A 23,153-nucleotide genomic window follows, 5' to 3' on the forward strand; every position below is an offset into this window, starting at 1 on the left:
ATTCTGCCGTCCTCCTGCAAAGGGAGCAATTGAATGATCCAGTCTCACCTGGTATGGGGCAGAATTGTCCACTGGTTAGAAAGAGGCAGAGCCACACCAGCAAATCCTACCAGGACACAGGAGCGACAACCTCCTCTGTGAATGGAGACACTGAGCTCTTGAGGGCACCGCATAATTATTTAATGAATTTGTCTCTTTCATGACACACACTGGTTGAACGTTCGGAAAATGCTGATCTAGACCCAATGCATTCTCTGCCAAACAGGAACCCGTATGGAAGAGTTCGGTGGGACGCAGGAACCAATGGAGTTCAAAAGCCAGCAGTGGTTGGGTGCCACAGTGCGATCACATGGCAGCTCCATCTTGGTAAGAGTTGGGCTGTGGCATGAATGTTAAGCCGGGGTAACTGTGGGCTACCAGGCCTTGGCGTGATTGGTTGGGATTCAATAACAAAATAACAGGGCCGAGTCAAACTGTGTCTTCGGCTACTTCCTTCAGTAACAAGGATCCTCGATTGTACTTTGCATTGTGGGAGCTGGGGGTGCAAGTTGTTGCCATGGGGCCATTTGGGGGCCATCTGGTTTGGGTCCACAGAGGTTGTCAAAGTTGCCACTGCTAAGCTGTTTGAGTGCCTGGCTTGTATATTACACTGATTGTGCAACTAGGTGACTTTGGGTCCCAGAGCATGGTCTAAGGGCTTATGATACAGCAACCTGCCTGAAGCTAAGCAGGTCTTGATGTGATCAGTGACTGGATGGGAGACCCCTGTATGGGATGGCATCCCTTTTGGGGATGAAACCATAGCTCAGTGGTAGAGCATCTGCTTTGCATGCAGAGGGTACCCAGTTCAATTCCTGGCATCTTCAGGTAGGGCTGGGGAAGACTCTTGTCTGAAACCTTGGAGAAGCTGCTGCCAGTCAGTCTAGATGATACTGTGATAGATGGACCAATGGCCTGACTCGGTATAAGGCAGCTTCCTATGTTCTTCCTATGGCTTCTCTGAGTGAAAGAAATCCCCCCAGAACAGTACTGCCCTTCTTGTCCAAGATGCAAGAAATAACAGTGCCATTGTACTGGTGAACCTAGACCCCCTTGAACTGGGAAGTAGAAATAGCTCATCTGTGTTGTTAAGAATTTCACCTAACTCCACTGTTTCCCCTCCCCTGCTTCCTCCCCCATTTTTTTCTTAATCCTTCTAGCTGCCTTACACACAACATGCACATTCAAAGACCTCAGGAGGCCTGGAATCCCACCTTTGAAAACCTCTCTTTAGCTACAGATGCAACACTGTGCCTGATTGCGGTCATAGCAAGTTGAAAGTTTGTGATAAACTGGCATCGATTTACAGATCATCATCTGTAAGTTAATGTCAGTTTATCACAAACTTTCAACATGCTATGACTGCCATCAGGCACGGTGTTGCATCTGTAGCTAAAGAAAGTTCTGTTTCTTTCTCATCAGAGGGGCAGGCAAGCTTCTCTAAGGCCTGAGTTACCAAGAGAAATGTGATCTCCTTATTAATGTCTTCCAAGTCTAGTTTTTAGGATGTTTTTATCACAACACATATCAATCTTCCAGTTATTAAGTTGCCAAATGACCATGTCAGGATGGCTAATGGGTAGTTAGTTGCTCTGCATGATGGGTAATCAGTTGCTCTGCATGTGTGGAATTCATTACTGAGTGAAGAATTCAGCATCTTCAGAATTTGTTTTCATTCTTTTAAAATAATGTCAGTTTCTAGTCCTTATGACTGTGAAGATACACTTGAAAATGTGTGGTCAGTTCCAATGATTCCTGTAACAGGCATTTCCAGATACTGCTAACTACAGCTCCCATAAGCCTCAGCCAAAGGCCACTGCAGCTGAGGATGATGGGAGTTGTAGTCAACAACATCTGGGAATTCCTGTTACAGGGAACACTGGAGAGGAGAGCTGGTCTTGTGGTAGCAAGCATGACTTGTCCCCTTAGCTAAAGCAGGGTCTGCCTTGGTTGCTTATGAGTGGGAGACTTGATGTGTGAGCACTGCAAGATATTCTCCTCAGGGGATGAAGCCGCTCTGGGAAGAGCAGAAGGTTTCAAGTTCCCTCCCTGGCAGCATCTCCAAGATAGGGCTGAGAGAGATTCCTGCCAGCAACCTTGGAGAAGCCACTATCAGTCTGTGTAGACAATACTGAGCTAGCTAGACCAATGGTCTGACTCAGTCTATGGCAGCTTCCTATGTTCCTATGGCCTCAGTACCTGTTGCAGTCTCAGAAGTCAAGGAGCAAGTCTTCAGTGCTCTGGATGCCTCTTTGCCCTTCCCAATGACTAAGTAAAACGAGTTATGCAAAGTTATACTTGTGTACAGTTTGAAGAATTTATGCAGGTTGAATAGTTCCGCTTTTCTTGGTGCAGAACTTGGGTTATCTTTGTTCAGAGCCCTGTTCTGAGGACTGATCCCTTGCAACTACATGAACTGCTGGGAACCTGCGCAAACGAAACTCTCCTTGCGGGTTCAGACTGCAGGGATCAAAAGTGTAAATGGTACACCCACCCCTGCCAATTAGTCTGTGTCTTGCCTATTGACTTAAGTATTGGCAGATGACAATATACTGCTTGGTCATACTTTCAGAAAGCCCCACATAGCATGTCTGACTGCATGGAGGGTGGGGAGGACCAGTCACGTCAGTCCAAGCCATCTAGAGAGCAGCCTGTTCTAAGCCGTGAGCGTATATATTTATCTTATTATGTGTTTAAAATATTTATGGCCCTGTTCTTCACACATGATGAATTCATGGCAGCTTAGAACAAAATTCATTAAGAAACACAACCTTTAAAATTACAGAAATGCAGGATAAGGCAATCATTAAAACAGGGCAGTCACAGAGAAATATATATCGGGAAGGCCTGCTGGGAATAAAAAGGTCTTCAGCTTTCGTTTAAAATTCAGCCGAGAGGGGGCGAGCCTAAGACGAGGGGGCAGGGAGTTCCAGAGAGCTGGGACCACCACTGAGAGGGCTCACCCACATGCCACCAACAACTGTGCTTCAGGAAATGATGGGATGCTCAGAAGAGGCTCTACACAATCTCATGGGTTGAGCAGAACTATATGGGAGTAGGCAGGCCTTCAGATACCCTTCAGGTATCTTGGCCCTAAGCCATATGGTCAATAGTTGCCTGCTTTCCCTCTGCTCACTAAGGGAAATGCCAAGTACCCAGACTGGATCTATCTGTTTCCACACCCACTGAGGTCGTTCCCATGACAGTGCTGGGGAGTTTGGGTGGAAAGGCAGACTCCTGCCTGCCTCTCCTCCTCTCCCTGCCTTCCTAAGTTCTGCCGTTCACCTGACTCATGATCAGCGCCATGGCAAGCAGAGAGCCCGGAGCCGAAGGAGCAAATATTCCAGCATCCCACAATATATCGCTGTGAGATTCCTATATTGCTGCTGCCCGATATAGCTGTGTTTCCCATAGACTGGGAAACATACCAGCAGGGATTTGAACCGGCAACCTCTGGCTTGCTAGTCAAGTCATTTCCCCGCTGCGCCATTAGGTGGCTTACCTCACTATTAGCCCAGATGAAAAACTTGGGCTACCCAACACTCCGCACGAGCAGCCCTACCCGGGTAGGGCTGCTCGAGAGCATGCCCTCAATGAGTTTCAGGACTGTAGTCAAGAGAGGGGTCAAGCATGGACCTGACTCCCTCAGGCTTCTCCCTAAATGTTAACTTTTCATCAAAAAAAAAGCTAGTATTTCCCGTCCTCTTATTCATGGCAAAGGATTATACAGGCCACAATCTACTCAATTATTCACATAGGGCCAGTTCACACAATCATTTTAATGTCACCTTACCGACACATCCCAGTTCCCTGAGCTATGCATGCTCCTGCTGGGCGTGTTATGTGAATGCAGGCATTTTTGCAGATCCCCAGATCCACCCTTCAAAAACCCGACGTTTTGATAGGTTCAACAAGCTGAGTTCTTCTGATCTGAGACTGACAGTCCTGGTTAAGTGTTGGAGTTCTGCAGTGTGGATCTAGGATTGGTTAAAAGATCCTGAGTTCACACTACATGCTTTGCAGGAGCACATGGGGCTCAGGGGTCTGGGATATGCTAGTAAGCTGACAAAACAATGGTGTGGACTGAACCTTCCTGAGAGGGAATGCAATTAAATCATGTTGAACGTATTGGGCTGCCTGTATTTATGTTCTACAGTGACTCTCTCCCCCTTAGGCTCCCTCACCATAACATATCTGGCTATGGGACTGCTGAACTCACAACGCTAAGCAAAGATACTCTCGTCTAGAGTGACAACTTGTCCCATTGTGTCTTTGCTCTTTTGATTAGAGGGTATTTGTCTTTTCCCTCTGATAGAAGATCTTCAATGTACTTCCTGCCTTTTAAAGCAATTGCCTCAGGTCCAATTGTTTGTGACATGGGAGGAACAATTGCCTGACTTTTGTTTGGCGTGCCCTTCTTGAGTATTTGAAGATGTTTATCATCTTCATGTGCTTCATTTGTTATCAATGTGTGGATAAAAAAGAAATTCTGTTCTTTTTCTCTCCAGACCTGCTCCTCGAAGCATTTTTTGGCTGAACCCTCTATTTATTGCATGGCTTCTCAAAACTCTGCTAAAGAATTGTGGCTCTCAAACCCACAAAAAAGAAAGAAAAGATTTAGATTCCCTGGTTACAATGACAAAATAAAGCTGGACTCAATCCGGTCTTAGGCCTAGAGGCATGCAAATCCAGCTGCCTATGGAAGCAGCAACCTTGTTCTAAACCACTTTACCCTACAAAGTGGTTTTTAAGTACAGAGTATAACTGATTCTTATTATAAAAGCACTTTGTGTATTAAATGGTTTATATACTCCCCAACATTATACATACATTATATACCCTAACTTGGGAGAGGGAGAGGGAGAGAGAGAGAGAGAGCAAAATGTTGGGGACATGTATGAATTTGCATGTGTTCTGCTCTTTTGTATAATTTATTCTGTGACTCAAAGGGAGGGGCACAAAGCTATGAAGGGCATTGAAGCCCAATCCCTGACACTTTTAACTGGAAATTCTGCTCAGCTTCCCCTCCAACTTAGTCCTTACTTTGTGAACTGCCCAGAGAACAATTGTTACGAGGCACCCAACAAATAATAAAGTTGTTATTATTAGTCTTCTAACATCTCAACAGGAATTTCCCAAACATCTTTAAGTTTATCTTTTTAGCCATGAGGGCTTGACATTAGGTGTTCTTTTAAAATGAGAATTGGACTTTTTTTTTTAATGCTGACTGCAAAGATGATAAGGCAGAATTATCATTAGGGATATTTTATTTCACTGTCCTTCTATAACTCCCTGCTGCTAAACTGCAAACTGTTGTTTCTAAAACTTTCTGACCTGCCACAGATGAGGGAAGAGGAATGACTGCATGATGATGACTGCAGGGGGAAACTCTGTATGTGGTCTTGAGGTTGGATCTTTTCATCGGGAAGAAATTGGGGAGAAGCTCATGCCTCTCCTAGCAACCACTCTGGCCCCACCAGGACACCCCACCCCTCTCCTTGACTACACCCTTGAATTCTTTTCCAGCTCAGTCGCCCTGCAGGACGTTGTTTCTCCCACTTGTGATATACCTAGGGCACAATTTTCATTGTTTTCTGTATTAAAATGGGAGACACCCTTCACTCTACACTTGGAAACATTGATATATTTTCGATCAAGTCCTAGAAAAACAGCCAGGCATCTTCGTTGCAATGGTAGGATAGCTCAGTTCATGTCCCCTTGGTAGCCTGCCTTCCCCTTTGCCCAGACATTCAGAGCTGCAGGTTGAGACTGTGCTTTCAGGGCAATAGTGATGCTTCTGAGATTCCCCTGCACCTCTCAGCTATAGCACAAGTTGCATGACAGAATCTCAGTCCATTCCCTATTCTGCACTGCCATATTTTGGCAAAGAGAGAGAGAGAGGAATCAGTGCTGTGCAGGGTCTTGTTCTCTCTGATACCCAGCACTTGGTCCCAGAGCATGATCTAAGAAAGGGCTGCTCAACTTTGGCTCTCCTGCTGTTTTGGGATTACACCTCCCATCATCTCCAGACACAGTGGTCAATAGGTATGATGGGAGTTGTAGTCCAACATTTGTGGGAAGGCCAAAGTTGTGCAACCCTGATGTACAGGTACACGATACAGCTGCTTTGCTGAAGCTAAGCAGATCTTAGTGTGGTCAGTGCCTGGATGGGTGACCCACGTATGCCACCTTTGGGGATAGGGCCATGGCTCAGTGGGAGAACATCTGCTTTGCATGCTGAAGCTCCCAGTTGCAATCTCTAGCATCTCCAGGCAGGGCTGCCTTTAACCTTGGAGAAGCTGTTTCCAGTCAGTGGAGAAAATGCGGGGCTAGATGGACTAATGTTTGGACTTGGTATAGGGCAATGTCCTATGTTCCTATGAGTGATGAGTGCATCCAACATGGTGTCTTAATTAAAGCACACTTCAGCCCCTCGTGGCCCACAGTTCGAGAATCGCTGCTGTGCTAAACTTGTGGGTGGTGAAGAGATTCCTTTACAGAATATTAGCTGGTTTGGATTGTTTAAGAAGAGATTTACAAAGCCTCCTTGGTTTGTGGCGTGGATAGAAAGATGGCCATGGCACAGAAGGGAGAGTTTCAGGGCCGGAGCATGCTGAAGATGGGCCATTACTCTGGTGGTAGCTCGTCTCACTGATGCCACACACCATCACACCCTGGGAACCTTGAAACTGAGGCGGGGACGGATCTCAGCTGCCTGTTGGATTACCGGTTAGATTATGCATTCTTCCGGTTAGATTATGCATCTACCGGTTAGATTATGCATTCAACAGAGCTTGCTTTATGTTCCTGTTATTGAGTTATATCTCTAAGGACTGGAGGATAACGTCAGCCTTCGTGGCATGGATAGAAAGATGGCCGTGGGAGGGAGGGCAGAGTTTCAGGTCGGAGTGTGCTGAAGACGGACCATTGCTCTGATGATCGCTCATCTCACTGATGCCACACACCATCAGATCCTGGGACTGTGGAGACTGGATTGTCTCCAGCAGTGAAGTCTTTGGCCACACTTTGGTTATTTGAAGACCGCTGAGCCCTGTGCCTTTGCTCCCCACAGGCCTGTGCCCCCTTGTACAGCTGGCGGACCATCGATGAGAAGCCGGAGCGTGAAGTTGTGGGCACCTGCTACCTGTCAGTCAGCAACTTCACCAAGTTTGTGGAATACGCGCCTTGCCGCTCAGGTAACAGGGCACTGGGGAGGGTGTGCTCTCTGCAGGTGTAAGGGCTGCTGGCAGGCGCAGCCAGTGCGGGTGCTGCCGGGGGGTGGGGTGGGGTGGTGACAGTGGCAAACTACTCCGAGCAGCAGCGCACTGCCCGGCACTCTGCGGCGGCGGATCGGCTCCACCACTCACCTGGCTTCTGTGGAGTCCAACCCCCACTGGTGGCCCGGTGCGTGGCGGAGCCGACCTGCCACTGCAGAGTTCCCCGCAGTGCGCTGCTGCTTGGAAGTAGTTTGCCACTGCTGCTGGAGCAGAGAGAAGCACCTATTAATCGGTGCTTCAAGGTGCCTCTTGCTGCTGCCGCCGTCACCCGGCAGTGCCCGCAGTGGCCGCTCCTGGCTGCTGGGCGGTCTCAGAACCAAGACAAAGTGGGTCGGGGGATTTGTGCCTGCGTGGCATTTTCTGCCCACTGGTTTTGAGCTGTGTCTCCACACCGGTTGGAGTTTTGTTTTAACTTGGCGGTGTGCCAGTGCACCACTGACTTGTCTGAAGGGCAGCTTGGTGTGGGTGTGTTATGTATTGGCTGTTTGGGGTGGTGTGCCACCAAGTCATGGGAGCGGCACAGGGTAAGGGGTAGGGCAGAGCCAGATGGGCCGCTGGCCATGGGACGGACTGCCTGCTTGCCTGCCTGCCTGCCTGCCTCTGCTGGCTCCGAATGATGATTCTGTCCCTGGAGAGGTGCTCATGTCCTGTTTCCTTCCTCCTCCCTTGCCACAGGTCAAACCAGCCTCCAGAGTACTTCACTTCTGTTATTAGTTCCTTTGAACTCCTTTATTTTTCAGTCTTCTTGTGAATCTAATGTTGCAACTGCCATACTTCTTTCACATGTGTTGCCCATCTACTTCATATGTGAGGCTGGGGTTGTACTCAGCAGATGATGGTAACTGGCAGACGAGAAGGAGTCCGCCGTTGGTAACTGTTCCAGATTACAAGGGTGTGTTCTTGTGTCTTTGGACAAGAAGCATTTTCTTTCCCAAGGCCAAGGCAAGGAAGTCCCTAAAGGCTGCTGCAAGGAGAAGAAGGGCTGGCAAGTGGGCCTCTCCTGCTTCTTGCCCACTCTGCCTTGCCCTTTGGCCCTGGTTGCTGCCAGATGGGATGTGCAGGTCCCTATGGCACAGCCTTGGCTTTGAGGGTGTAGCGCAAGATGTGGGATAGCAAAGGTCCCCAGATGTCTGGCCACTAAGGCATACGTGTTTCCTGCATTAAAATGGGAGCGAGACCTCACTCTTACATCTGGGGGTGTAAGAGAAAGGGTTATCTGCCCCCAGAGAAGACTCTCCCCTGTGCCCCTGGCTGCATCACTGACTTCGTTCATATGAGTCTCTAAACTATGTATTGAACATAAGAAGATAAGAAAAGCCCTGCTAGATCAAGCCAAGGGTCCATGTGGTCCAGCATCCTGTTTCATGCAGTGGCCAACCCCAGGGAAGCCCCCAAGTGGGGAAAAGAAGGCAATCTCCCCCTTCCATTGGTCTTCTCTAGCAGCTGGTGTTCAGGGGCATGCCTCCTCTGATCCTGACGGAAATATACAGCTCTCAAGGCTAGTAGCAATTGACAGCTCTGTCTTCCATGAATTTGTCTAATTGCAGGCCCTTGCCACATCTGGCGGCAGCGAATTCTGTAGTCTAACTACCTGTTGTGTAAAACAGTACTGACTGTGTGGAAGGAGGTGGCACTTTGCCCATGCTCAGAGGGATATTCTGTTCATTACTGTTTTTTCAAGGAGGGTAGCGGCATCATGTTTTTGTATTGTATGTTCTGTTTGATCGTAGCTGAGACTCGTACATTGCCATAGTCACTTGGCAGAAAGACCTTTAATGATTTGTAATCATAAATAAATTCATGTGCTCTGGGGCGAAGGGATTCAGCTGTAAACTAGCAAGCAGGGTTGTGTTGCCCTTATCTCTATCAGGTGCCTAGTTTGTATTAGGCACTGTCGTTATTTAAAAAAATAACCGCAGTAAGAAAACAGATATCTATTCATCCTATATAATCCTATATAATAAAACCCTAAGTGAGTGGCCGTGGCCTTGGAACATTGGGAATCTGCGTCCCTGTCTCCCTGGGCTGTTCCCGGGCCTGCTCAAAGCACAGGCCCAGAACAGCCCAGGGGAGTCCGGACCCCCAACGCCAATGTCCCAAAGCCACCAAACACGCGACCTCCTGGCATCGCCCGCCCGCCCTCCACCACCGTTCTGGCCCCACCGGCAACCATTTCGCGCCTATCCCTGGTCCTCATCGCTGTCTGCCCGCCCGCCCGCCCGCCCTCCATCACTGTCCTGGCCCCACCCGCGGCCATTTCGGGCCAATCCCCGGTCCTCCTTGCACGGAACCCACGGGCGGCCATTTCACCCCAAGCACTGCCGTTGGCCGCCCGCCCGCCCTCCCAACTGTCGAACCCTCCTTACCCCGGCCATGTCCGTCGGGCTAAAAACTCCTTAATTTCTGAGAGAGAGAGGAGCTTGCAAGCAGAGCTCCTCTCTTTGCAACGGCTCTGCCTGAACTGACACTATGGCCGTAAAGGACGCAATAGGCATCCTTTACGCCCAAACCGCCAGTATGGGCAGAGTCTTTGCAAGAGAGAGGAGCTCTGCTTGCGAGCTCCTCTCTCCCTCAGAAATTAAGGAGTTCTTCACCCGACGGACATGGCCAGGCGAAGGACTTGGCAGTTGGAAGGGAGGGAGGGCGGGCGGCCAACGGCACATGGGAGGGAGGGCGGGCGGGAGGGCAGCGGTGGTGGCGGCGTGGGCCAATTTGGCCCGGACGAAGGACTCAGAACTTGGGAGGGAGGGCGGGCGGGAGGGCAGCGGAGCCAGCGGCAACGGCACCATTCACATGGGCCGATGTGGTGTGTAAAGAAATACTATGAGGGTTGGGGGGGAAACCAAAAAAAGATTAAAAAGAGTAAGTTAACTTTAATACTGAGTTGAAAAAATAAAAAAGTATTTCAACAAGAAATAGGCTCTAAAAGTTGCCTCATAAGTAAGAAAAAACTAAAAAAGGGAGAAGGAAGGGCCAAAAAAAAAAAAAAAAAACCGGACAGAGGGGAGAACTAAAAAAGAGGGGGACCTGGGGAGAGCGGAAAGAAAAGAAGAAAGTGGGGGAGAGGAAACGGTAGAAAACAAGAGGGTGAGGTGGGAGGAAGGAAAACAGATACACAGGTGTGGGTCAAAAGACAGGGAGCGAGAGTAGGGGAAAACAATCAGAAAAAGAACCCCATTCCAGACCAGAGAAGGCACTGGGCCCAGCCAAAAGAAGGAGGACGCAGTGAAGCCAGAGGAAGCAGAAACAGACAGCATCAAAAGTCTACTAGCTAACATGGGACAGGGACCGAGGGAGGAAGGCAAACACAGAGAAAGAAAGATAGAGAAAGGGGGGGGAGGAGGGAGGGAGGGAGATCGGACAATAGAAAGATAAAAAGAAGGAAAGAAGGAAGGAGAGAAAAGAGAGAGGAGGGAAGGAAAAGGACAATAGAAACAAGGAGGGAGGGAGGGAAAGTAGGAAAGAGAGAAGGAAGGAAGAAGAAGAAAAAGGAGAAAGAAATGAGGGAGAAGGACAAAAAAAAGGGAGGGAGGGAGGGAGGGAGGGAGGGAGGGAGGGAGGAGCAGCCAGCCCCAAAGAACAAGCCCATAGAAGAAAGAAAAGAGGAAAAGACCAAGAAAACAGAAAGATGGGAGTTAGAAGAGGTGGAAGAAAGAAAGGAAGAGAGGGAGAGGGGGGGAGAAGAAAGGAAGACAAGGAAACAGAGGAAGAGAGAGAGAGAAGGAAGACAAAGGAAAGACAGAAAAAGAACAAAATAAAAGGAAAGGAGGGCGAACGAGAGAGGAAAGGAATAAAGGGAACAACAACAGGTACTAGCACCCGTTATTTTAACGGGCTTAAAATTACTAGTACATTCAGAAATACTAAGAGCTCCCTATATTGTTTGCTATCCTGGAATATTCTTGATTAGCCAAAACTCCACCCAGCTATTAACCCTCATTTGATTATATAGTCCAGTATTGGCATGGACACTTCATATTTTCTACAGATGTCTTTCTATCCTCTCCACAGCACATAAGACAAGGGAGCTTTAAACACTTCAGCAGAAACCAGCTCCCAGTGCTATAGCTGGGACTTCCGCTTTCTTCCAGTAGGTGCTATGAAAATCCTGGCTGCCACGATCAGATAACACATGACTTCAATTTCCTGGCTCAAATTAAGCCCTTCACTGACGTGGATTTTTAGGAGACAGGAAGTATGGCTTTGTTGTGAAAGGGTTCCTTTGGAATGATACATTCTTCTGGGTGCAAGTTGCAGTTGGAACTCCCCACACTTCTGCCCAGTTCGGAAAGACAACTTTTATCTGTTTGTTGTGCAGATGTATTAATGAAGTAGCACACTTGGGGAACAAAAGCTTATTATCAGACTAAGCTCAATAGTTGGTTGTTAACGATGCATAATTCCGCTGCCGTGTAATATGTGGTTGAACTCCCAAGTATCATTCAAGAGATGCTCTGTGCAGCCTCTTATCCTGTCTCTCTCTTAATTTCTGCCCCCTTCTCTATTTCACTCTGCCAGACCTGAATTCAGCCAGTGGACAAGGATACTGTCAGGGTGGATTCAGTGCTGAATTTACGAAGGTGAGTTTCTGCCTCTGCTGAGAACATGGGCTGTATGGTGTTAAATCTCTGCATTAAGAGGTAGGGATGGTTAGTGTTGGGGGGGGGGTGGATGGTTGTGGGTATAGGTGGCCCACATAGCAGCTACCCACTTTGTAATGCAGAGCTCAAGGTGTCCTTGGGAAAGGGGCGCGCAGGGAATGGGGCATCTCTGCAGTGATGCCAAGAAGTCTTGCTCTGTGCTGTACCTCTCATGACTCTTTGATGGATCCCCATCAGCCACGTGTTCCAGTGGCATATGGGCTGAAGCTCCCAGAGGGCAGACCCGTGTGAGTCCGATGCTCAAAGCAAGCACTGTGTAGAGAGAAGCCTTGTGTCTTGGTGGTTCTCCCCATCAGCTCAGCACTGCAGGAAAGCCTCTGATTGCCACAGCTAGTAGATGGTAAGGTCGTTGACTTGACCCAAATCCCTGGGCCAGGGAGGGCTGGGGCGAAGGTAGGATTATACCTGCCTTCCCCCCCACGACCGCAGCGATCTTCTCACTGCACCGCTCAGCAGTGCATATGATCACCACTGCAGTGAGCAGCATGGTGTTCTGGAGGCCAGGGAAATGCAGCCCGGCCTCCAGAAATCCCACAAGGCACCACGTGAGGGGCACGGGGCACTGGGGGATTTTCCCTGCAAGCTGGGCAGTGTAGGTGCCCAGCTCTGTGGATGCTTGGGCTGCAAGCAGCCTGAACAGACGCACGACCGGGCACCGGGGCATAAGGGTGCATTTTTTACCCTTTTACCTTGGTAATAGCCCAGGGATAAAACTCCCCAATTCTGGCACTCCACATAAGCAGCCCTGCCCAGGTAGGGCTGCTCATGTGAACAGTCTAGTTGTGTTCTTCATCCCTGCCTGTTGGTTGTCCTTGTTTGTGGCGCTGTGGTTGTCTTCTCAGGGAAAGAGGTTGATAGGGCTCTGCTCTTTGTCAAGCCTGTGCACATACACATGCCAGTTGTGGGCATCTGGTTTGTGGATTTCAGCCCCCTGTTGGTCTACACAGCCCATCTGCCCCATAGCCTGTCCTGTCCCTCTTTTTTTAATCATTATTATTTACAGTAATAAAATAATGATAATCATTCTGAGGAGCCCAGAGCGATGTATTGTACATAGTTATTATGTTTGTCCTCCCAACATCCCTGTGAGGTAGGTTAGCTTGAGAGATGAGTGAATGGCCCAGAGTCACCCATTGAGTTTCTTGTCTGAACAGGGATTTGAACTCGGTTCTCCCTAGCCACCTAATGACGCATTGGGAAAGTAACTTGCCTAGCAAGCAAGAGGTTGCCGGTTCAAATCCCCGCTGGTATGTTTCCCAGATTATTGGAAACACCTATATTGGGCAGCAGTGATACAGGAAAGATGCTGAAAGGCATCGTCTCATACTGCATGGGAGAAGGCAATGGTAAACCCCTCCTGTATTCTCCCAAAGGAAACTACATGGCTCTGTGGTCACCAGGAGTTGACACTGACTCAACGGCACAACTTTACTTTACTCTAAGAAATCAGCGTGATGCAGGCGTTAGAGTGTTGGACTAGGACCAGGGAGTACTCTAACGTCTGCATCATGCTGATTTCTTAGATTCTTCTTTAGATTCTTTGTTCCCTGTTAACTGCACCGTTTATCCCATGGCAGTTCCCATGTGAGTGGGTGACTGCCTTACATCAAATGCTGCAAAAATGCAGTATTGCCTATCAAGATATTGCAAAAGAAGCTGTGTGTTTGCCATTGATGAGGTGACTCTTTTAGGTCCCCACCCTCTGCTTCAACTTAACACCCTCTGAGGGTAATTCAGGGCAGTCTCTGCCTTCCTTCAGGAGCCCTTTGCTACTCTGGTCATGTGGGTCTTGTGAGCCATAGCCAGAAAGGCAACGGAGAGGATGCTGGGGTTATTGAGGTCCAGTGAGAAAGGCATGACTTGGGGTGAAATGATAATAGTATCGATGAGTGAGTGTAGGTGTAGGGGACAGAAAGGTAGTTCCCATGACCAAAATTACCTCTCTTGGAGAGGGCTGGGGGAAGGCAAGAGCTTGCCTGACTGCCCCTCACATGATCTGGAGCCCTACCAGGGTTCCGCCGCTTGCACACAGGCAGCAAGTGGCACAGCAAGGGAGAGGCAGGAGGAAGGACGCCCAGTCTCCAGGAAGCCCACAATGCACTGCACGAGCAGCATGGTGCATTGAGGAACTTCCTCCTGCCGGCCTGGTCCTTTGGCCTGGCTCTGTGAACGCTCAAGCTGCCAGCAGCCCAAGTATCCACATGACCAGGCGGCAAGGTAGAGGGGCAAGTATGTACCCTTCTACCTCACTTTTAGCCTGGGTAGAAAATTGGGGTGCCTGGCTGAGGAGTTCCAGGATTGAGACCGATCCCAGCAGTTCTCACAACCAGCTCTACCCAGGTAGGGCTGTGCTAGCCCAGGTAGAACTGGTTGTGAGAACAACCTTAGAGTGTTGGACTTAAACTGAGGGAGATCTGGGTTCAAAACCCTGCTCAGCAGTAAAGTTCAGTGGTTGGTTGTGGAGATTGCAGGGGGGAATCCCATGAATGCTACCTTGAACCTATAGAGGGAAGGGCTGGATATAAATGTGTTAAAGGGATGTATTTGCTAAGAGAAAAGCTGGGGCCATAGCTGATTTTGGGGTAACTTCTATGGCTAATGATGCTTTCCCCTCTCTTTGCAGACTGGGCGCATCCTCCTTGGTGGCCCTGGAAGCTATTTCTGGCAAGGTGAGCCCCTTCCTGCTTCTTATCTCTCACTGTACTCATGACACTGCACTCACCACACTTTAGCCTTCCTGGGAACAGACAAGACAAGACACCAGGCCCTTTTCCGTCAAGCAGTTGATGTCAGAAAGGGATGTTATTTTATTATTTTACATTTTACGTTGGGAGGCTTCTTAGGCCAGGTCTACAGAGGCAGCAGAACAAGATGCGAATGAGGTGCTAAGACTTCTGAGGGGGTAAAATGAACAGTACCGCTTCAGACTGCAGGTGGGGGATAACCTTTTTGAATACTGTATTCCCCTATGACAAAAAACAAAAAACAAACACGCACAAAAACCAACCCAGCAGCCTCCCCACAAGTGGACAAGTACTGCAGCTGGGAGAGGACTTGTCTAGAACCTTTCTTCATGATGTGCCATGCTATTCTTTTTCCTTGCAGGGGGTTTCCATTAGGGATGTGCCCGGAACCATTCTGGAGGCGGCAGGGGTCCTCCCTTAAGGGTGGGGGAGGGTGCACTTACCCCTCCCGCCGCATTTCCCCCGCTGGCGCTTTGTTGTATCAATGCCCCTCCGGGCGGCAGCGTACCTCCCTGCCGCCCCGTTGCCGTCCTCGGGCAGAAGTGGCTGGAAGTACCCGGCACGTGTCCCCATCTGTTGTGTGCACGCACGCCTGGTACATCCGGCCAAGGACGGCAATGGGGCGCCAGGGAGGTATGCTGCCTCCCCGAGGGGCCTTGATACAATAGAGCGGCGGCGGGGGAAATGTGGCAGGAGGGGTAAGTGCACCCACCCCTGCTCTTAAGGGAGCACCCCTGCCACCACCGAAATACAGTGGCCAAAACGTTTTGGAGGCTTCTGTAATGGCCTCTGAAATGTTTCGGGCTCAAGCCTAGTTTGTCCATGTAGAGGGACATTCAAAGATGGTATTGCTTAGTATATCTGAAGTGGTGCAGTCCATTTGAGCACCACATTCTGGTCTGTCTGTTGGCCCAGCCTCTCTTTTGTGTGAAGGAAAGTAAAAGAAGAGGGAGTGAAAGACTGGCAGCTTGGATCCCAAGAGAGAAGATGGTGAGGGCAAGCATGGCTTGGTTGCAGGCGCTTCCCTTGTTTCCATTTTGGGGCTGAAGAGCTCTTCATACATTCAGCAGCATTATGGTCAAGGTTCTTCAGTACTCAACCCTTCAGTGTGTACTTGAAGGGTCATTTGCTCAAATGGTCCACCAAGAATAAAAGCTCCTTGCATGTAGAAGAGAGTCCAACAGAAGGCAGATTGTGACCAGTTTCCAGTGGACTGCATAATTCTTGGTAGCTGCTTGCAGGCATCCCAGAGACATTTAATTGGCTGCTATGAGAGACAGACATCTGAGTTAAATGGACCTTGGTCTGATCCAGCTATTCTTAAGCTATTAAGGAAGAGTACATACTCAGAATCTCTTGTTGTGACATAATTCTTAAGAGATCTGCGTATTCATTCTTGCTTTGTACTTTTGAAATAGATTTTAAATACACTTAAAATTGGTCAACTACATGGCTTTTAGGGGTTATAAAATTGGTCAGCTAACAGCGGTTATAGTAAACACACACACACACACACACACACACACACACACACACACACACACGTCCTTTACCATGCAAGCATGATATCAGTCCCTCTTCCAATGTAGTAAGCTAGCACATCATGGTTTGTGTTCACCTTGAGAGCTACTTGTCTGTGCACAGGGAATTCCGTCCCCCGCCCCCCCGCCGCTCCCGCCCCAGGAAGAGCTTAAAATATGCAACCTCTCTGCCAGCAGCCTGCAGCGGTAAACTTGCTCTTGGAATATAATGAGAAGTGTGGGGAAGGGTTCTCTGGGGTGGTGCCATTCACAGTGTTATTCTTTTACTGTCATGTGAAAGGCTAGGGCCGTCTCTTGTGATGCATGCCACTGCAGATAATCAAATGACATGCCAGGCATCAGAGGATAAAATGGCAACATAGTGAACAAAGGTTGCTTTACATCCCTTATAACAAAATACCATTCTGTTGGCACTCCTGCTGTTTGCGTGTCGGCTAGCAAATATTAATTAAGGGCTCTGTTTTGGATCAAAAGCATCCGATTAAAAAAGAATAAAAATCTGAGGCAAGCAGGACCTTAAATGAAGTATGTAGTTGGCACTGATGATGTTCTGTAGCAGCTGTAGAGTTTCTCTGAGCCTTGAGATGAAGCAAGGATAGCTCTTCGTGGCCTTTCCCCAAATTAATTCTGTCTCTACACAACAAATCTGCACAAAGCAAATTCTAATTCTGGGCTCAGGAGGAGGCAAATGTATGCAAATTGTACTTGTTGTGAACATCAGTTAACAGCTAGACCCTTCTGTATGTATGTTTATTGCAGCTTGCCTCTCTTCAGGCAAGGGTCTTTCTTAGCCTTGCCACCTAAAATGCTTTTAACTGGAGATGCCAGGGATAGAATCTGGGACCGTGTGCATGTAAAACATGTGCTCTACCACTGTGCGCTACCTCTGAGCTATAACCCCTCCCTGAATGTAACCTCTTTTAATTCAGGGATTTTGTAGAATGTAGGAAGTTTGTGTTTGTGTTTAAGAAGCAGAGCATTGGCAGTGGAGTGGAAACAAGGGAACAATGGATAACCACAATGAATATTGTATTCTACACTTTCTGTGCTCCTGTAAAATGGGCGTATCCTCATCACCAGGGTCCGTAGCCACAATTAAACAAAGTGGTGGGGAGACAAATGTCCCTAGGCCCTGGCAGGGGGCACTATCGCGGTGACAGCTTGCTCTTTGCTCTCCCCCTTGCATCCCTCTGAAGAAGTGGGGGTAGGAAGGGGCCCATCTTCACTTTTTGTCCACTTCAGCCCTGTCTGTACCCCTGATGTTTTCTCATATAGAGATATTGAGGCTGTTCCCACCAACAGCCTAGCCTGGGTTAGGCTGCTCGTGTGAAGTGCTGGCCGGCACTCCTGCCCAGCCTAGCCCCACTCCATAGCCCGGCTCTGAGCCGAGGTTAAGGGAGCGAGCGCTCCCCTAATCCCGCTGCCAGCATTGTGTGCTTCCTTGGGCTGCACGCAACCTGAGGAGACTCAGAGACAGGTGCCTGGAATGCCCGTCCGATGGGCAAATCCCCCAAGGCACCGTGCTTGTTGCGCTGTGTCTTGTGGGATATCAGAAGGCCCGGGAAATGAGTCCCGGCCTTTGTTGATCCGTACTGCTGGGAGTAGCGTGGATGGTGAGCTGCACTGCTCCTGGCACATGCTGAAAACACAAACATTGATCGTCTGGAGTGGGGAGGGAGGTAGATCAAACCCTTCCTCTCCCCCACTCCTGGCCCTGGCCCGCCCTGCTGGTCCTGGTATTGGTCATGCGAATGACCACATTGGCTTCCGCAATCCCTTCCTCTCAATGTCTTCTTTCCCATCTTCTGTCTCCAAACAAATTCAGCATGACCTTCTTTTTCTTCAGGCCAGGTGATATCAGCAACGCAGGATGCCATTCAAGAATCCTACGACCCCAACTATTTAGTCCTGGTGGTTCGAGGGCAACTCCAGACACGTCAGGTCCACAGCAACGCTGATGACAGTTACCTGGGTGAGTGTTGGGAAGAAGGCAGTGAAAGAGAGCATCTGTGTCTTCTCCCTGGTGGCTGGTTGCTTCCCCGTGGATGGGGACCTTTGGTTCAAGCTTGACACCAACTCCGGAGCTCTACACTTGAGAAAGGGAGAGGCTCGAGGCTCATCTCTGCTCCCCAAAGGCTTCCTTTCTTGCCCCTGCTCCCAAAAGACACTGGCTGACATCCAGAGCAGAGAACCACTTGCCGAAGGGTGTTGCATGAGTGCAAAACATTTGTGCTAGCTAGCCTGGAGCTTGTGCTCCCGATTAGTGTTGTGCTGCTGCAAACATACTTGCGTTTGCGTGACGGTGGCATGCCTCATTTGTTTCCATGGGGACATTTGCGCCAGGGTGCTACAGTGCGATAGCACATTTCTGCAAATCTCCATTTTTAGTCCAGTTAAGCACTAAAAATGCATGTTTAGTGCAGCTAAGCACTTGTGCTAGTGCAAAGTTGCTCACTCTGCCAGCGGTTCATTGCTCTGGATGTCGGACCCCAATCCAAGACGTACCCATTTATCTTTTTCACAGTCAGGGGCGTAACTACCATTAGGCAAGGGGAGGCAGTCGTCTTGGGGCCCCACTGCCTCAAGGGGCCCCCCAGAGGCACATCACATGACTCCCCACCCGCCCATGTTGCAACCCCTATGAATTATGTTGAGTCTCTTGGAGATCGGCAGGAGCAGAGAGTAAAAAAACTAGATTCAATGTGAACTAGATTTTCACTGTATTCATAATGGGGATGTGAGTGTGAGCGCACTATATATTGTGAAGTGTGTTTGTGTGTGTATATCAGTGAGGGGCCCATTTTAAAATCTTGTCTCTGGGCCCCCTCCAACCTTGCTACACCCCTGCTTGGAGTGGCACATGCAGCTCCCCCTCCTTTTATGACCCATCCCCAAATATGTCCCTTGTTAAAAAATTAGTGGCCAACCAGGACCTAGACCCTTGAGAGACGAAGCAGCGGTTGCAAAGCTCAGTAACCTCTCTTAGAGTTGGGGCTCCTAAGTTCAACTCTTTCATCCTGGGGTGACCCCGATAATGGAAAAAGAAGCAGGGTTGGCATGTCTGGTGAGTACAGTTCACGTGAACATGATGACCCATGAGTAGCTCTTAATAATCCATAAGGGCGGTAGCTGAAACACCCTGGAATTCACTTTTCTTACCAATGTTATCTCATGGTAACAATCACTGAAATTTAACAATGTCTTTTCCATGGTTGTATTTCTGTTTCTCCCCCGGTTGCAAAAATGTTGCACTTCCTAGTGACATCTCCCTGTAAAAGTGATTGTATGAACAACAGAGAACTGCTCCATCTCCTAGATGGGGAGGGGCTGTGTCTCAGGGATATTCAGTCTGTGACCAGGTTGATAACCAGCTAGTTGGCACTATGAGGCCTAGGGGAACCTGTAGGAACAGAGGAAGCTGCCTTATACTGAGTCAGACCATCGGTCTATCTAGCTCAGTATTGTCTTCACAGACTGGCAGCGGCTTCTCCAAGGTTGCAGGCAGGAATCTCTCTCAGCCCTATCTTGGAGAAGCTGCCAGGGAGGGAACTTGGAACCTTCTGCTCTTCCCAGAGCGGCTTCATCCCCTGAGGGGAATATCTTGCAGTGCTCACACATCAAGTCTCCCATTCATATGCAACCAGGGCGGACCCTGCTTAGCTAAGGGGACAAGTCATGCTTGCTACCACAAGACCAGCTCTCCACTCCATCATGTGGCAAGGCATGCTAGGAAATGGCCATAGCACTCCCTTATGGCCTTCGTAGGTGTAGCATGGCAAATACTGTTTTCTTGAACACGCTGTCCCTTCTGTTTTGTTCCTAGGCTACTCTGTTGCTGTGGGTGAATTCAGCAGAGACGCCACTGAAGGTACCAATGGGCTTAGCAAGGGTGGGCACTTTTCAGTGATGGGGAAAGGGCTGGTCTGTACACAGTTCTTTGGAGAGCAACAAACCTGGGCTGGCTATACCCTGAACCAAAAAAAGGTCCGATTTGTTGCTGTCTATTATGCACATCAACTGCAAATTTTCCATAATTCCTGCTAAGATAGGTTTTCAAATAAACTGTTAAAAATTGTTTCATTATTACTTCAAGACTGGGGAAATATTGGAAGACAAAGACCTGGTTCATACAGTCATTCAAATCTAGGCTTAATGTGGGTTACCAACATTAGCATGATTGTGTGAATCCATACCAATGTTGTTTATGGCCCACAGTGAAGCAGACATTCATGGGTTCTTGGCATGAGTTCAGTCACACTAATGTTGCTAACCCGCATTAAGCCTAGATTTGAACAATTTTTTAAATTAAGGCCATATAATGAGGGAAACTGTATACTTATGAAAGCATTGGCATAGAGACTGGGGTCCCTGGTATGGGGCAGGGATTGAGAAATGGTGCAAAGTTCACTTACCTCTGATCTGTGGTTTAGTTTCTTAATGTAATTGTGTGTGTGTGTGTGTGTGTGTGTGTGTGCGCGCGCTGTTAACATGAGGACTAGAAACTTGCTTTGCACTGCCAGTCTCTATATTATACACTGTATTCTATGATTAATGGTGTGCTTGCAACTGTGCAGATCCCTGCTGGTGCTGATGGCCTTGTGTGTTTCTTTGCTCTCTTGCAGACTTTGTGGCTGGTGTTCCTAAAGGAAACCTGACATATGGATATGTAAGAGCCATAATAGTCTCCTTTCTACCCACTCCCACATTTCTGTATGTACTATGGTGGGCTCTGCTGTCTTCTTTGCAAATGTTGTATATTTTTGTATGGGTCCAGTCTGCCTTCCCCCACTTTGTAGGCCTGGGTCATTGGCTGAAGTATTTCCCTTGAAAAAGGCTCAGGGGGGGCTATGCAGAATTAATCAGTACATCTGTTACTGGTGTGGGGTCAGAAGCATGTTTGTTCCCAAGGCATGCTTTGCCTTCCTCTAGTTTCCTCCAGGTGCAATTTAACATTGCATATATAGTAAGTGCACTGGCTGCTTCTGGCTACTCATTTCCCCATGATCCCTTGCAGCTGTGGTTGTTTCGGATACAGGACAAATGGAATGACCTGATCATCCGATTACTCAAACTAAGACAGGCTTGCTACATACACCCCACAGCTTCGTCTCCTCCCTACCCACCCCTCCTTTGGCACTGCTGAGCTGCACATTTACTGTTGACCCGCTGTCACTATAGTAACCAATACATTTCTAAAAAGGAGGGAAACACAGTGGCTCAATACCATAGAAATCTGATTTCCCTGCAGCCGTTTGGCTGTGTCCAGGAACGAACCCATGATGTTGTGGAGCTTACTTCAGGCTGCACTTATCTTCACCTCGGATCATGGCGTAAGAGGCATGGTCTCTCATCCTCTTGGTGCTCTTTCACTTGCTGACCTCACCATGACCAGTTTGGTAGACCACAGAATGGAACTGAAGCCTCCACAATATTGGGCTTAATGGAAACATCTGCCCAAAGTTTCACAACACATTAACCATGACCTCTTATTTCTACTGTATTGTAAGCTCATTCAAATTATTAATTGTTTTACTGTTCTCAGTTTGGTGCTGTAGTACAGAACAGAAAATTAGGTACTTTTTACCCCCAGAAGCATTCCCCACCCCCTGCTAGTGACCATAGGAAGATAGTTTTGAAATTGGAGGAATGCCCTATAGTAATAAAGAGACAGACAGTCTCTCTCTCACACACACATACACAGATGGTGGCTTAACAACCAGAGCTTCTGAGTTCTATCCCCAGCTTTCGAAATGGAGGCAGGGTATGGTTAGAATGGAGCACATAAAGCGTGGGAGATTTTGTTTCCATTTCTGTCAAAGAGAACTTGTGTTGACTCTTTAGTGCCTCTGTATGAGGCTGAAGGCACTGGTGGTTCTCTGCAGGAGATACTGCCTGACCAGCAGCCTCTGTCTTCTCTTCTTCTTTTCCAGGTCACAATCCTAAATGGAAGCAATATTCAACCCTTGTACAACTTTTCTGGAGAACAGGTGAATGGCTGCACTCTCCGTGCTGAAGCTGGGAAGAGGTGCAAGAACTGGGCCAAGCCCAACCACTGACAAAGGACCCATCTCCTTCGAGCTAGAACCGATGCCCTGCCCTACTGTATCAGTGCTGTTGCCACTAGGGATGTGCACGGAACCAGCGGCTGCCGGTTCAGAGGTGGGGGGGGGGATAGCTTTGAGGCCTGGGGAGGGTGCTCTTACACACACACACCCGGCCACATTTCTCCCACCGGTGCTGTGTGCAAAACTGGTACTGTGGGGCGGCAGCATACCTCCTTGCCGTCCTGGTGCATCATGGACATGCACATGCACACCGGCCACTTCCGGTCTGTTATTCATTGGGGTGACACTGCCACCCTGCGGGACCAATTTTGCACACAACGCCGGCAGGGGAAACATGGCTCTGTGTGTGGGGGGTGGGGGTGGGGTAAGAGCACCCTCCGCAGTCCTTAAAGCTATCCCCGCAACCTTTGAACCGGCGGAACCGCCAGACTTTCGAACTGGTTCAGAGGTCCGTAAAAGGGCCTCCAAACCGGTCCCATGCACATCTCTAGTTGCCAACAGCTGTGCCATAGCTGGCTTAGGGTTGCCAGCTATGGCACAGCTTTTTGGCTTGAAGTCTTTTTCAGGAGAAGGAAGCAAAAGGAAGAAGCACCTAATGGTTGCTAGGCACCCATAGGTTTCCTTGTACCCTTGCCTTTCCTCCAGAATTGAGCTTTCAGCTTTCTGAGGCCTTTTGGCAAACTGTGTCTATGATGTGATCACACAGGAGGACAGCAAAAGTGCAGGAGGAGGTACTGGGTGAACAATTCAGTTTCCTGAGAATCTCAAGTTATATTCTAGATCACATTTCTAGTCCTTTTGGTCATACAAATATGTTTGACAGTGT

General features: G+C 48.8%; 1 protein-coding gene across 1 annotated transcript in view; it reads left to right on the top strand.

The window, feature by feature from the left end:
* Window positions 1-23,153, top strand: part of ITGA5 (integrin subunit alpha 5) — a 119,447-nt gene that overhangs the window by 46,619 nt on the left and 49,675 nt on the right. Inside the window, exons 3-10 of the mRNA XM_053301226.1 lie at window positions 266-366; window positions 7,112-7,235; window positions 11,835-11,896; window positions 14,601-14,646; window positions 18,109-18,234; window positions 20,086-20,130; window positions 20,885-20,928; window positions 22,193-22,249. Of these exons, the coding sequence (XP_053157201.1) occupies window positions 266-366; window positions 7,112-7,235; window positions 11,835-11,896; window positions 14,601-14,646; window positions 18,109-18,234; window positions 20,086-20,130; window positions 20,885-20,928; window positions 22,193-22,249 (605 nt within the window). The remainder of the gene's footprint in view (window positions 1-265; window positions 367-7,111; window positions 7,236-11,834; window positions 11,897-14,600; window positions 14,647-18,108; window positions 18,235-20,085; window positions 20,131-20,884; window positions 20,929-22,192; window positions 22,250-23,153) is intronic.

Source organism: Hemicordylus capensis, chromosome 2 (assembly GCF_027244095.1).
Source record: "Hemicordylus capensis ecotype Gifberg chromosome 2, rHemCap1.1.pri, whole genome shotgun sequence".
Lineage (NCBI taxonomy): Eukaryota > Metazoa > Chordata > Lepidosauria > Squamata > Cordylidae > Hemicordylus > Hemicordylus capensis.